A 13,878-nucleotide genomic window follows, 5' to 3' on the forward strand; every position below is an offset into this window, starting at 1 on the left:
ATCCCTTCACTGATGCTATAAGAAGAAGAGGAGAAAAGATGAACCGTGCATGTGCTACTCTGGACATTGCCACAAGGTGGTGGATCTCCTCCAGAGGGGATCCTCCTCTGTAAAGGGGGAGGACACACACTCCATGCACACGTTTGCCTCCTCCTCCTGTATGAATAGAGTGACTGTGAGCAGGAAGCAGTCAAGGAACATTCAGCTGTAGTGGCTGCACTGCTTAGCTGTGTGCTCACAACAGATCGTTGTCTGGGGCAAGAGGGCAGCAGGCCATGCATGAACACACAAACAGGGAGATAATGGTGTCCAGCTTCTCTTAGGAACTAAAGAGAGTTCAGCTGTCCATGTTTTCACTGCTAGGCGCTCTCTGTCTTTGCTAAAACAGAGCACTGGGACTTGTGTCTGCTCCTCAATAGGTTCCAAGTTTTTTTTTTGGTGCATCGCAGCTCGCTTTTGTCAAACATGGGGTGCTCCTCATCCAGTGCACAGACTGTGGATCAAGAGAAAAGACCAGGTACAAAGCCAGAGGAGAGCAATGGAGACACAGTAGGTAAGTAGTGATCAAACCTTTGTGGAGGTTAAATGTTTAAAAAGTGTCATTAATCTTTGCTCTTTGTGTTTTTCTGACTGGTGGGTGAGCACGAAATATGACATATACATTTTCTCAAGATATGTACAGTAGTTTCTCTGTGACTCTGAGAGAGGTCTTGCTGAGGGGTGTGTGAGTGCTGCCGGTAGGTCTGGTACACCGTGTGCTTTTTCACTTACCCTGCAGCACAGGACGCTGCAGTGCACAGAATTATTCATGCTGAGCCATTTTTTCATCAATGCACAGAAGTGGTTGACATTTACTTTTTAGTGAGTCATTTTATGCATGACATCCTCTGACAAAAACTGTAAACTCCACTGCACGATTTACTGATGAAATAGGACCTGAGGACGAAACTGACTTTCATGATGTTTTATTCTCTGCCTCATTCCGTAAAACACACCAGAGATTTAGATTAAACTACATCGGTAGAATTTATCTAGGACTTCAAGCAGCTCCTTCAGTAGCACTGTGTGAAAGCCGGCTGGGCATGTTTAGCAGTCGATTTACACCTGAGGCAAGAGTTGCTACCTGACTTGTTTGCTGCCTCTTCTGCAGTGGTCTGATTTTGAGACTTAAGATATTTTTCACACACACAAAATAGTTTATTCTCCACAAGATCAAAAGGATGAGATCTAACAGACAATCTGCTTCATGCTTCCAAAGTTTGTGTGCAGAAACAAAAAGTCATTTTGTACAGATTATCATCTGTGTATGCATGATAAGGAGTGCTGGAAACTTGCTCCAGGAATTCAGAGCTCTCACACACAATAGATGCATGATAACAAAGGCAAAAGAGGAGAGGCCAGAAGACTGATGGCCCCAAATGTTTTCAGGCTACTCTGGCATTCCTCTGCCTGTGACAGTAAAGTCTGGCCTGAGACAGTCCTGCGTCCAAACATGCTGGCAGGCTCTGTTGGTTTGTTTGACTTTACATATTTACTCTGTGTTTGAGCCTGTGCAGTCGCCCACCAAGAGGCCTGACACAGACCATGATTGTCCATTCATAGGTCCAACACCCTACTGGCACATGGCTGTGTCATACCAGGCACGGCTGCATGTACAGTATGTTGTCACTGAACCCCCCCCACCCCCCCACCCCCCACACACACACATACGAACAACATGATAGTTGTTAGAAAATGTTTTAAAGATTTCATTTGAATAACTGTTAGAGACAGTAGCCTAAAGTGTTCTGTAGTTCTTACACCTGGCATAGTTTCCTCTGTGTCCATACAGCATTTCCATCTTCCACTGTGTCTCTGTGTGATGTTTGTGTAAGGGCATTGTCTCTCCAGCCAGCTGTTGTCACCTGGAGAAGCTCGGGTCTCTTTCCAGGCCCTTACATCACCCAACAAGAGAAACCACTTATTGTAGTCTTCTCTAAAAGTGGTTTAAATCATACAGTACACAGTCTGTTTAACAAACCAACTGTTTGCCATCCAAGTCACCACTGGTCCCATCCCCCGTCCGGGCCCCTTCCACTAAACCCCCCCCCCCCCCTCTTGTGCTTCTGGCCAGCCATGCCACTGTTTTGACTGGGATCTCTGTCATCTTTGGCTGCTAAATCATGTTGACACACAAGTCATCCATGTCTGGGGACGCTGTCTCTGTCTCGACCCAAACACATTCAGACCTTTCAGCAGCAGCTCTGGCCCGGTGTTCAGACAACAGCTTTCTATTCTGTGAGACGTTTGGTTGGTTACAGGACAGGACACTGATGGAGAACATGTTGGAAATCTTTTAAAGACAGTCGAGAAACTTTACAAGGATTTAAAGGTTGTTTAAAACACCTTTACTTCAACATTGATACACTTTTAGTTCAAATGTCATATTGTATAAAATGTATTTCACTTTACCTAAATACTGTTCTGTTTTTGCGTGTTCTTCCACTGGCTCATTTTCATTGGAGTTGCCAGGCCGTCACATTCCCTTCCACCCATCACTCTCAGCACCTTTTACTCGTTCTGACGGACAAATAAAATCAGGAAGCTGCAGCGTCCAAACTGTCCACCCAGTCAGCCAACTGAACCCTCTGGTTTGTCTCATTTGTGAACAATGTGCCCCCAGTTATCCGTAAAGTGATAATACACACCAAAAGCTTCTGTTAGGTTGTTGCGATTCTTGTAAGTGAGATGTGCGCTGACATTTGAGTTAAAGTATCCAAGCCCACTATTGTTCCTCATCTACTATAGTTTTTCCCAAAGCCTGTTCACGCGCTAACCTATAAGAACAGGCATCAGGGGACGTAAACAAAAGTACAGTGATCTCTACAAAGGCAGCAGAGACACGGTCACGTGTATTTTATTTCCTTAGAGAGTGACTGTCTTGTCCTCAGGGCTTTAACCAAACACAGGTTTCAATAAACCATATTTTCAGCCACGGAAATGAAAGGATGTTTTCCTCAGCACGCTCCCTCTGTGCCCCTTAATGCTTATTTCCTATCTCCTGCATGCCAGGTTGAGTCAATATTCATGGGTTAGGGGGTTAAAGTGATCCACATTGATAAATGATTGTCCATGTGCATATAAATTGCATTGTTTCTGTTTAATGAAATACTTCTTTTTATTAATGTATGATTTTAACAGCTTTTCAGGACATTTATTTTGAAATTAGTATAGAAATAAATGTATTTATTCAAGAAAGTAGTATACAGGAACATACATAACACCTTGTAATGTAGCACTTAGTTCTTGATAATTCAGCTGATGTTAAACTGATGAATTAATGACAAGTGTGGTCATTTGTTAATGAAACCATTCAGGTCAATAGACCAGTTCAAGGACTGACCCCGACCCCCCACCAAGTTTCCTATTAATTCAAATAAGTAAACTTCCTGAAGACCTTTTGTTGCTCAGTGTTGTCATGTGTTACAGATTAACAGGACATCAGCAGCTGAAAGGACTGATGGAGATTGATTAGTGTCACACGGTCATAAATCCTAATCAAGCTTTTGTTGTGCCTGTGTTGACAGCAGTCAGAAATGGTATCATCGCAGAAGATGCACAAACCATCGAGGACCAGATGCAGCTGCCTGTGCAGACTGCCTTACCAGATGATCTTCAACCAGGAGCTGATGATGAGACAGAGGCCGTGTTAGTGGCCCTGGAGGCCCAGGAGGATCTGGGCTCTGGAGAAGACCTTCTGGCGGCTCCTGAGCCGCAGCCAGAGCCTGCTGCCCCTGAAGAGGCGGCTCCAGAGGCTCCAGAGGCTCCCGCTGCTGCTCCGGCCGAAGTCTCTGCTGAACCCGAGGCTGCTGTGGAGGTGGTGGAGGCTCCGCCCCCTGTGGAGGAAGTCGCCCCTGTAGAAACTGTAGTAGCCGAGGCCACGTCTGAAGTCGAAGCCGTCGCTGAGGCTACAGAAGAGGCCCCTGTTGTTGAAGTTGTTGCAGCGGTGCAGGCAGAGGCCCCTGCTGTTGTTGAGGAGGTCACTGCTGTGCCAGCTGAGGCCTCACCTGAAGTTGCCCCCACTGCTGTTGAACCTGTTATATCTGAGCCAGCAGAGGCCCCAGTGGTTGTGGAAGAGGCAGTAAGTGTGGCCGCTGAGGCCCCTGCAGAAGTGGCTGCTCCTGTGGAGGCAGAGGCTCCAGAGACTGCTTCAGCAACACCAGCTGAATCCTCAGAAGCAGAACCAGCGCCAAGTGAGGCTGTGGCACCAGCTGAAGCTGTAGTACCAGATGAGGTTTCAGCACCAAGTGAATCCTCAGCACCCGTAGAGGCTGCAGAGCCTTTAATAGATACTCAGATTGCTGCAGCAACTATTCCAGAGATGCCCGCATTATCTTCAGGCACGGTTGAGGCAAACACTGAGACTCAGCCTGCTGCTGAAGAGGCCACAGAACCTCCTGCAGCCCCCACTGACGCCGGCCCACCAGCAGAGACACAAGCTGAATCTGCTGCTGCCGAGCCGGTCCAGATGGCAGAGGCTACAGCATCCACTCCGGCCGTTTCAGAGACCCCTGCAGAAGTAGCCCCAGAAGCAACACCAGCAACTGTGACCTCAGAGCCTGTGGTGGACAATACAGCCCCAGCTGAGGCTCCTGTGGTTGAGCCCACCTCAGCACCAGCCCCTGCTGCTGACCCAGCCCCTGACCCCTCACCCAAAGGTATGAAACACCTCAAGATTACGCTCTGTCATATCAGATCATAGATTTTACATGGCTTCTTGTGGCAGGTTCAGATAAAGAAACAGCTCATAGCCCCGTTTTCACTTGATCCTCCGACAGCAAATATTGAAAAGTACAAAGATTCCAAGAACACAATCTATATTTAGAAGTGTAGTCAGCCATTTAAAGCTGTTCATCTTTCTTCATAGTCTACACATGACAGTGGACAAACTGCAATGCTATTAAGTCAGAGTAAAACTATTAATGAATGGTGACAATAGGATTCCAGTGGACGACAGCTGCCATTGTTCTGTATGTCTTGAGGGAGTTTATAAGTCAGTAATCTACTTAATTAAACACAGAATGGTTTCCCCGACAACGAAGTGTCACAGCCCATATTAACGTGCTTGTTAAAGCATGAATGACAAACTCTGACAGTTTTTGGGTGGAGGTCAAACTGTGCAGCTGAAATATTTGGGAAATCTATGCAAACATGCGTTAGGCACTGAGCATGTGCAAACAAGCAGAAAGAGGTGAGAGGGGAGGAAAAAGAGAAAAGGTGAGCAAAGACAGACTCAGTGAAACATAAGAAGATCCTGTTCACTTCTAGGTAAACAGTTAGTAGTCCTTCACATGTGCAAACAGCTGATCCATCTTCATATATAGCCGAAGTAAGAAAGAGTTTTACAACCTCACCCCCTCAAAGGTGCTGCCATTGGTAACTAAGCAGATATCCAACACATACATAATTAGCAACTCCAAACTCTCAGTAAATCATTCAGCTGTCTTTATTCTAAACAATCCCTCTTGGGGTCGGTTGGGGCAGGATGAACTGGACATTGTTGGGCCTATGAGGCTGAACTGATAACGTAGTGTGAGGTGCAGAAAGCAGCCATACACACTGTGGGTAGCTTGCTTGAGTGTGTTGATTATAGCAGGAACATATTGTCAGCACAACAGCTCCAGTCACGCAACACTCACTCATTGTGCTCTATTGTGAGCTGCCTACAGAATGATCAGGCTCTGCAACTTCTAATTACAAGATATAATTAAAATACAATTCAGGCCTGACTGGATTTCAATGATCAGGCAAAATTTGGAAGTAAAAATAATTCAGCTGATTGTTCTGCAAGATTCTGACCTATTTTATCATCTGCATTTATTATATTTCCTTTATAACTTTTCTTTGTTGGGGAAGAAAACTCTGCTCAATGAAATGCTACTATTTTCACATTTTTTAAAGAGCATGTTAACTCACTAAATGTACCTCCAGTGGTGCAGCACTGGATCTCAGTTCAGCCTGCACCCCACTCTTGACTGTCAGAGAACATGTTGTACTTTTAGGGCAGAGACGCCCCTCCAGGCAGCACGTGTGGAATACTGGTCCGGTGTGAAGAGACCTTGCGTAACTTTTATGAGAGTTTCTCTCTGGAGGCTATGCAATGTGCACGCTAGACCAATTAACATACAGCAAAGTGTGTGTATATGTGTGTGTGTGTGTGTGAGTGTTGAGAAGGCAGGTCAATCACTAGTAAACCAGTTCAGCAGAAGCAGATGTGGTTAAGGAGGAATGCTAGCTCCTCACTTCTCTCTCCTCTGTGGGCTGTTGTGACAGCACCCTATGTCTTCCTTTTGATGATGGTGACGTCGTACGTCCAGCGAGCTCGTCGTGCCCTCAGCATGAAAGATGAGAATGTGGCTTGTGTTGAATGAAAATCTTACGTATTGATTTCCTCTCACTGTGTGTGCAGTGGTGTCTGCAACAGAAGCCTCTCAGGATACAGAGAGCAGCAAAACCAAAAAGGAGGACTGAGGTGGTAAGAGCACAACCACAAACCACACGAAATCCAGTGCAAACACTGTGGGATCAGACTCACTCACTTACTGTTGGAGGGGAGCCACTGCATGCATTACAACCCAGTAGAACTTTGTGTACCGTATAATACACAGTATATATATTTTTTGTTAAAACTGGGTGCATAGAGTACACAAATAATGTCAATTATTTGATATTTGCTAAGCCTGACATCACATGGAATTCCTATTTGAATATGAATAATAATAAGATCTGTATGTCAGATGTCTCAAGACTGTCTGTTTTTCCTCTTCTCTTATTCTCTTTCAGGTGGAAGAAATCTAGCAACATAATGAAAACTCCTAAAACTACAAATGCAACGTGTACTGGAAGAAAAACATGACAAAGTGACCAAACAAACACTATATTTACAGAATTGTCTCATCAGCTCTCACCAAACCAAATTACACCAGATACATTAATATGCAAGGTGCCTTAATATCTTGTCTTGTAAGAGAGATCAGGATTTTTCCTATATTTGTAAATATAAACCTTTTACGATGAGTTTTCCTACTGAGACCGTGAAGTGCCTGGAGCCACATGTGGGCTTCTGTATGCAACGTGCTATGAAAACACTTAGGACGGGTTACATGAGACAAGAAGGTGCAATACTCTGTGAAATCTGTGAACTCTCGCTTTAGAGATTGTTAACTCATCAGTGACTAGAGTGGCAGTGTGTTGAAGTGTAGAGAACGATGCTTACAGGAAATCCTTGACTATTAAAAGTAGCTGCTTCTGAGGAATACAAGCCAAACACAACTGTGAATACAACTATGCAAAGAGATGGAAGTGACACCAAACTGTATAAGAACACCTATATGAAACTCACTTTAAAAACAATTCACAGATTTAATTTTTAATACAATTTTATGAAATGCATATTCTGCCGTAAATCCAGACTTTGATTGGTTATTACACATTATTTAATTGCTGCCTTGGGTTCATTGGTTCACTTAATCAAAAGGAATGACAGTACTAAGTGTTGAGTGAACAGTGTAATACTGATAAACACTACTGTAAGTCAAATCCATGCATTCTTAAAAAAACAAACTTTTTTTGATATTACTTTATTGGTTTACATTGAAAAATCATGAGTAAGATGTGGGTTGTGTAAGTGACATCATTGCCAGGTAGTACTGATAGTACTGATTTGTCATCTAGCTGTTTCATGAAGCCATGTTTTTGCAGTTGTACTATACCTGGTAGATGTTCATTAGTTCTCTTCCTGGAAATTAGGGAATTTCCAACTACAACTAAATGCAACATGAGGCCGGGCAATATTGGTTTTGCCTTGAGTGAATTACATACATGTGCAGTGCAGTAAGAGATCACCTAGTGGATGTGATATTTAAATTGTTATTGATTCTACATGCTGAGTTAAGAGGAGTCAAGGTCTTAGAAAATGATTTAATTGCATAAGATGTGAATGGGAACAAAAATTTGTTTTGATGTCTGATGTCCTTTTTTTCCATCTGTTTCTTTCTCTGTAATATATTCATCCTCTGTTCTATGATTCTGCTAACCTTTTAGTGTACAGAATAAAGTTTTACTCACTAATACACGTGCCCCTTCTTAATTGAAATGGGACTGTGTTTTATTGTTTGCAATACATGGTTTATACTTAAAGGAACAACACAAACAGACAATTACAGTACAGGACTGACCTTTAAAGAGTTGTGTTTTTCATCATATCTTCTCTAGATCCACAACTTGTTAAGGTGAAATATTAACAGAACTGATAGATTCATTTTTAGAACAATTTCAGTTGAACAACTACATGTCTGACTACATGTCAGCGAGATGAGACTACTGGGAAAGTAGTCAGGGCAATTCAAGTAGTGATGATATTATGTGCACATTACATGCCCAGGCTCGACTCCGTCATTTAAAATTAATTAATACTTTGCATAAAAGCTCAGCTTCCCCTTTTTACTTTCCTTTTTTTTTTTTAAACTAACGGATGAAATAATGTCTCTGATGAACTCCATATGCTCCCACTGAATGTTAAACAGGATTAGAACAATGGTTACAGAAGGATTTCTGTAATCTATAATCTATTTTAAACCATGTTGGGACATATCCCACACCGTACTCATGTATAAATAGTTTTCCATCCTGTGAAAATCTCCAATATATAAGAACTAATATAAAGACCAAACACCAACTGAGGAAAATGAAAAAAAATATCACAAAGTGAATTTCCAGTGGTGATCAACAAGTGGTTTCATTGTAATGAAGGGCACAAATCACCATTAAAGTAGATTAAAAACATTTATTATTGAGTTATATTTGATCATCAACTGGCATAGTGAGAGAGGTCATAGTCATGACAACACAGGTTGGTAGAGTAATATTACACAATTACAAGCTTACTTACTTTTCAGCTATTGTAAGAGAAATATGAGCAGTATTGTGTCCAAACATGTCTTATCAATGTTAATGATACAGGAGACAGCGCTCTGAGCCAGACTGCTGTTGGTCTCCACAGTGACCCTCGACATATTTGTGACAGTGCCAGAGCCCTTGATGCACAAAAGATGATACAGCTATAATAAAAATAATTAGTAACATGTTTAATCAATTCTTGCTTGGTCTACAAAACAAGGCTCATGTGTTTTTCAGTGATAGTGGGTTTTCCAGTTTTTATTCTTTGATAGATGGTCTTGTTAGGAAACATCGGTCAGAGGGCCCAAAACTGCAACTGCTTCGATCTCAACCAGTCCTCCCTACAAAGAGAAACAGAGAGAGGACACGGCTTTCAGTTTGGTTAAATCCACCGACAGAACCAATAGAAAAGAGAAAAAAAAAAAGTCATCAAAGAATACATACTCTGGGAAGAGCGGCAACCTGGTAGGCAGCTCTGGCCGGGTAGTTAGTGCTGAAGACTAGAGAGAGCAGCAGATTAAATGTCATCAAGTTACAACAGACAATTTTAAACACGTTGACATTAAGTGAAACATGAGGCTGGATCTTAGTCTTTCATTAGCCAGCCAGTCAGTGTCGCCCACCTCTGATTGGAGGGGATCATCAGCAACATGTTAATATGAATCTCACACAGTGGATGAAAAAGCACAGGTGAAACTAAAAAACACTGATTAGAGGCTCCCAGTCAGTCTGCTCAGGCAATCATTAGTCTGATTAGTTACACCTGTGCGTTTTCCCTCACCACACGGCACCATGTCTGCTGGGCTTTTCTAACTGAACACATCCAGTTTATGAAGTCTTAAGTTATTGTTGTTCTAAATAGATACTGTATAGTATAGTATAGTATAGTATAGTAATACTGTAGCAGGTGGGTCTTTATTTAAATCCTCTTGTGTGTTATGTGTAAGTGTGAAACTATGTGTTTTTTAGGCAACATTAACAGCATGGGTGAACAGACAAGCAAAAACATAACTGCTTTTTTTCTGTGAAATTTCCTATTAGTGCAAACCAGAAGTATCCACTGATTTCTCTGCAAACACAGTCTAATAGTCACAGTCAGCTAATACTATATAACAAATATAAAATAAATACTGTATACAATTGGGTAGCTAACTCGACTTTCACGCCTGATACACCCACACAGGTGTTTTCACTTATATCATTTGATTAGTCCTCGTCAGTGGACGGGGAAGGCGTGAACAGACGACGCCTGATCGGAATGTCGCTGATCCTTTTATTAGCTTTGCAGAACCTGCTGGGGTGGGAGAATTCACTGCTTTGTTATTCTTATTGGTAAATAAAGTTTGGTGAGCTTGTGTAATTCCAGCATAGCTCCACCCAGCATCAACCTGAAGTGAAAACACCTGTGTGGGTGCAGAGAAAAAAAAATAGGGGAATATAACTTTATGATTTTTTCTGCAAAAATTTTCCAGCTGGAAACACAGTTTGACTCATCACCACTCAAAACAGCACACAACTGTGTCACCAGTCAAATGCCGGTAGATTATGAGCTTTAGCAACAGGTGTGTGCTAGAAAAGTACTAAAGCACAAATTACAAAAACACTATCACTGGACCTGAGGCCTGTACTACAAAGCAACTTCACCATACTCAGCACATCTTTTCATTAACTGGCTTCACTAAATCTAACATTTGCCATCCTCGATAACCTGTATCACAAAGCTGGTTATAAACCGGCTCAGTTAACTCTGAGTTTTTGTGTGTGACTACGAGCGCGTTCATGAGAAAGAGGCAGAGTTGTTCATTACAACCAACACTGTCAGAATAAAGTACTTATAATATGATATGAGAAGAAACAGTGACACCTACAGACACATTTGGTTATAGTAACATCCAAAAGTGATATTCAATAAGGAGAAACATAAACATCATGATCACAACTAGAATTGAAAAGAAACACTAGAAATAATTTCCAATTAATAAAGTCAGCCTGAGGATATACTGTAAAATAAGTAAAATTATTATGAATTTTCTTGTTGGGTGAGTATTTTTGCTCTTTAGTCTGATGATGAACAAACTATTATGAACATGTGATGCAGATAAAAAAGTAATATTTATAATATAATAATAATAGTTATTATGTAGTTATTTAGTGTGATAAACTCTCCCTCCCTTTGTTAGAAGCTCTGTGTTAAAACCAGAGTGGACACACGCAAGGTCTGAAACAGCAATATGATTCGACTGCTCTAGAAAAATATCTGTTGCTCTTTATTACTTGAAACTTTATTGTAAACTCTTTTGTTGCTGTCAGGATCCTATAGGAATGATTACTTAATTTTTCCAGTTATCTGATTGGTCAGTATTTGGGCTGTTGACAGTGTTTGATCTGATCCGCTGAACGCAACCTGCTCCGGATCAGGTAGGATTCAGCATAAGTTACCATGGCGATGTACCCCGGTAAAAAGTGAACCACCGTCATAACCCTGAAAACCAGGGTTTAAACCTTAAGTTAACTTTCTAATCACAAATGCTGTTTCCTAGTACATTCCTCAGGGTCTTTTGTGAGGGCCAAGCAATACAACACTACTTAAAACTGCACTGAGAAGAATCTGGTGCATTTGGGGCAATATCATATTCTTTCTTAATCCACTGGTGGCAGCAGCTCAGGTTTCAGGAGTGACTCAGCACATTTCAGCAAACTGATGACATCTTGATCACCTTCACCTATTTATTAAAATGTGGTTCATACTTCTAAGCTCACTATCTGGATAAAGAAAACAAATCAAGGATGACAATTATCTGAAAGATGTATCCTGAAAAATATAGTGCTTATAAATAGATTTATTTGTTTTCTACAGAGAAACTTAAAGTCTCTGTCATCATAGATAAGCACCCAGAAAAAAAAAAAAAAAGTGAATAATCCTTCCCATTATGTATAATAATATGTCCAGTATGTACAAAGGCATTGACCAGCAGGGTCTGTGTGCATAAATTGATCATGAATAGATTGTGCTGACACCCAGTGGCAAAAACTAGACTGCACAATTCAAGTGATGCACCTTTGCTCAGAGAGTTACATGAAGGTCTGTTGCGATACGTTTTTGATCATGACAGATGAGCATGGTCAAAAACCGCAAAGAGAAAATCATAATATTAAGTAAATCAATCAAACTTACACTGCTTGTAGACATCGTTGACATTAGTGAAGTCATTCATGTCAGCTAAGAGCACTGTGGTTTTGACAACTGCAGGACACAATGACAAAATGATTAGATGTGCAATAAAAGATGTCAAGCGATCTTCTTAGTGATCTGTTCAAAATGTAAAACTTTTCAGATACTAAAGTTTTTCTCACCATTCTCATAACCGCAGCCAGCAGCTTTCAGGATTTCACCCATGTTTACAAGAGCCTGGGGAGACAGTTTTTAATTAATATCAGGTGCTACGCTGTTAAATTCTAATGATACACTGCATTTATTCAGATTGTAGCATCATCTGAATGGATAAGATAGGTAAAACTTAACCTAACTTAATGATAAGAATAAAGTGAAGCAACACACAATTGCATAACATAATAATATGTTGGACAGTTGCTCCTGGTTGGTTGTGTGAGGGGTCACCTGTTTGGTCTGAGCCTGAACGCCACCTTCCACCAACTGTCCACTGGCAGGATCCATCCCCAGCTGTCCTGAGATGTACATTGTCCGATCTACCACCACTGCTTGGCTGGAGACACACAAACGAGAACAGTTATCTCCATTAGACTGAAGGCTGGATTCAAATAGTTTTGTCAAGTTTCTGAATATACCAACAGGTGCAGAAAATTTGTTTGAGAAATACTATTTGTATTTAACTTTGAATTGTATTCTCTGTGCCTATACCTGCATTTGCTTTTATGTTTTGTCAACTCCCGCAGTTCATTAAGTAAATGATGAATATGTCACATACTGTCAGCGAGTGTTCACACAGAAGCTGACCAAACCTTATAATGCATTGTCATAATAACTTGATAATTCAATTCAATTCAATTCAATTCAATTCAATAAACTTTATTTGTCCCCGGGGGGCAATTTAAAAGGCACATAGTGTAGACATTAAATAAAAACAGAGATACACTACAAAGAACAACTCGTGCAAGACAACTGTACACATTAAGAAAAAAGTAAGGAAGTGGTGCAAAACAAATACTATAGGCTTACTATATGTAACTGTAATGAGAAGGACAGAAACAAGACAACATGGAAAAATACCATCACTAGTGCATATACATTCTGTACACCTGTGTAAGGAGGAAACTGTACTGGGAAATGATTAGATGCAAAACTATGACCGTAGTTTGCTGTTAATCTTAATAGTTTATCCTTTCAATAGTTTATAAACTCTAAAGTGCAATCCAAAAACCTGTACTTTGACCCTTAAAGCACATCTGAGTGACCACTGCTCCACCTCCGGCCACAAACACTGAGCAGAACAATGACCTCTCCGGTGCAATGAAACACAACTGTGTGATCACGTTGAGAAAAAGATCAATAGTCATTACTGTTTCAACGTTTTAACACCGATCTTTGCTTTTAACATGTTACTTTGTTTGCTACTTTGTCCGTTATGTACCATCTGTAACTTGACAATCAGAGGTTTCAGCTGCTCTCACCTGTACGGGCCGATAGCAGCAGGAGCTTTCGTTGTGCTGACAATCCTCCTGATTAATGAAGCCATTTTTCTGAGAATAAATCAAGTCAAGTGAATGAAACAAGCGCTGTAGCTGTGTAACTGTAAAGCTGCGTGGAGAAGAAAGCAGAGCACCGAGGAAGTAAGAACGTCAGAGCTGCTTTACCGTAAATTACATTTTAGACGCGCGAAAATGTTTTCTTATTTTACATTTTAGTAGTAGTCCACGTATACAGACAAATTTTATACGCAAATATAAAATAAACAAATGACA

The 13,878-nt window shown here is 41.1% G+C and overlaps 2 protein-coding genes across 2 annotated transcripts; one reads left to right on the top strand and one right to left on the bottom strand.

The window, feature by feature from the left end:
* The first annotated feature begins 200 nt into the window (after positions 1-200).
* LOC130172038 (skin secretory protein xP2-like) lies at positions 201-8,111 on the top strand. The gene is made up of 4 exons (XM_056380443.1): positions 201-553; positions 3,567-4,697; positions 6,449-6,514; positions 6,823-8,111. The coding sequence occupies exons 1-3, from the start codon at positions 466-468 to the stop codon at positions 6,508-6,510; spliced, it is 1,281 nt and encodes a 426-aa protein (XP_056236418.1). The 5' UTR covers positions 201-465; the 3' UTR covers positions 6,511-6,514; positions 6,823-8,111.
* Positions 8,112-8,809: 698 nt separating this feature from the next.
* LOC130172041 (2-iminobutanoate/2-iminopropanoate deaminase-like) lies at positions 8,810-13,747 on the bottom strand. Its single transcript, XM_056380445.1, has 6 exons — positions 13,588-13,747; positions 12,557-12,662; positions 12,292-12,346; positions 12,113-12,181; positions 9,382-9,437; positions 8,810-9,278 (listed from the first exon to the last, which is right to left on the bottom strand). Exons 1-6 carry the CDS (start codon positions 13,650-13,652, stop codon positions 9,219-9,221), a joined length of 411 nt encoding a protein of 136 aa, XP_056236420.1. The 5' UTR covers positions 13,653-13,747; the 3' UTR covers positions 8,810-9,218.
* Positions 13,748-13,878: the final 131 nt, after the last annotated feature.

Source organism: Seriola aureovittata, chromosome 7 (assembly GCF_021018895.1).
Source record: "Seriola aureovittata isolate HTS-2021-v1 ecotype China chromosome 7, ASM2101889v1, whole genome shotgun sequence".
Classification (NCBI taxonomy): Eukaryota; Metazoa; Chordata; class Actinopteri; order Carangiformes; family Carangidae; genus Seriola; species Seriola aureovittata.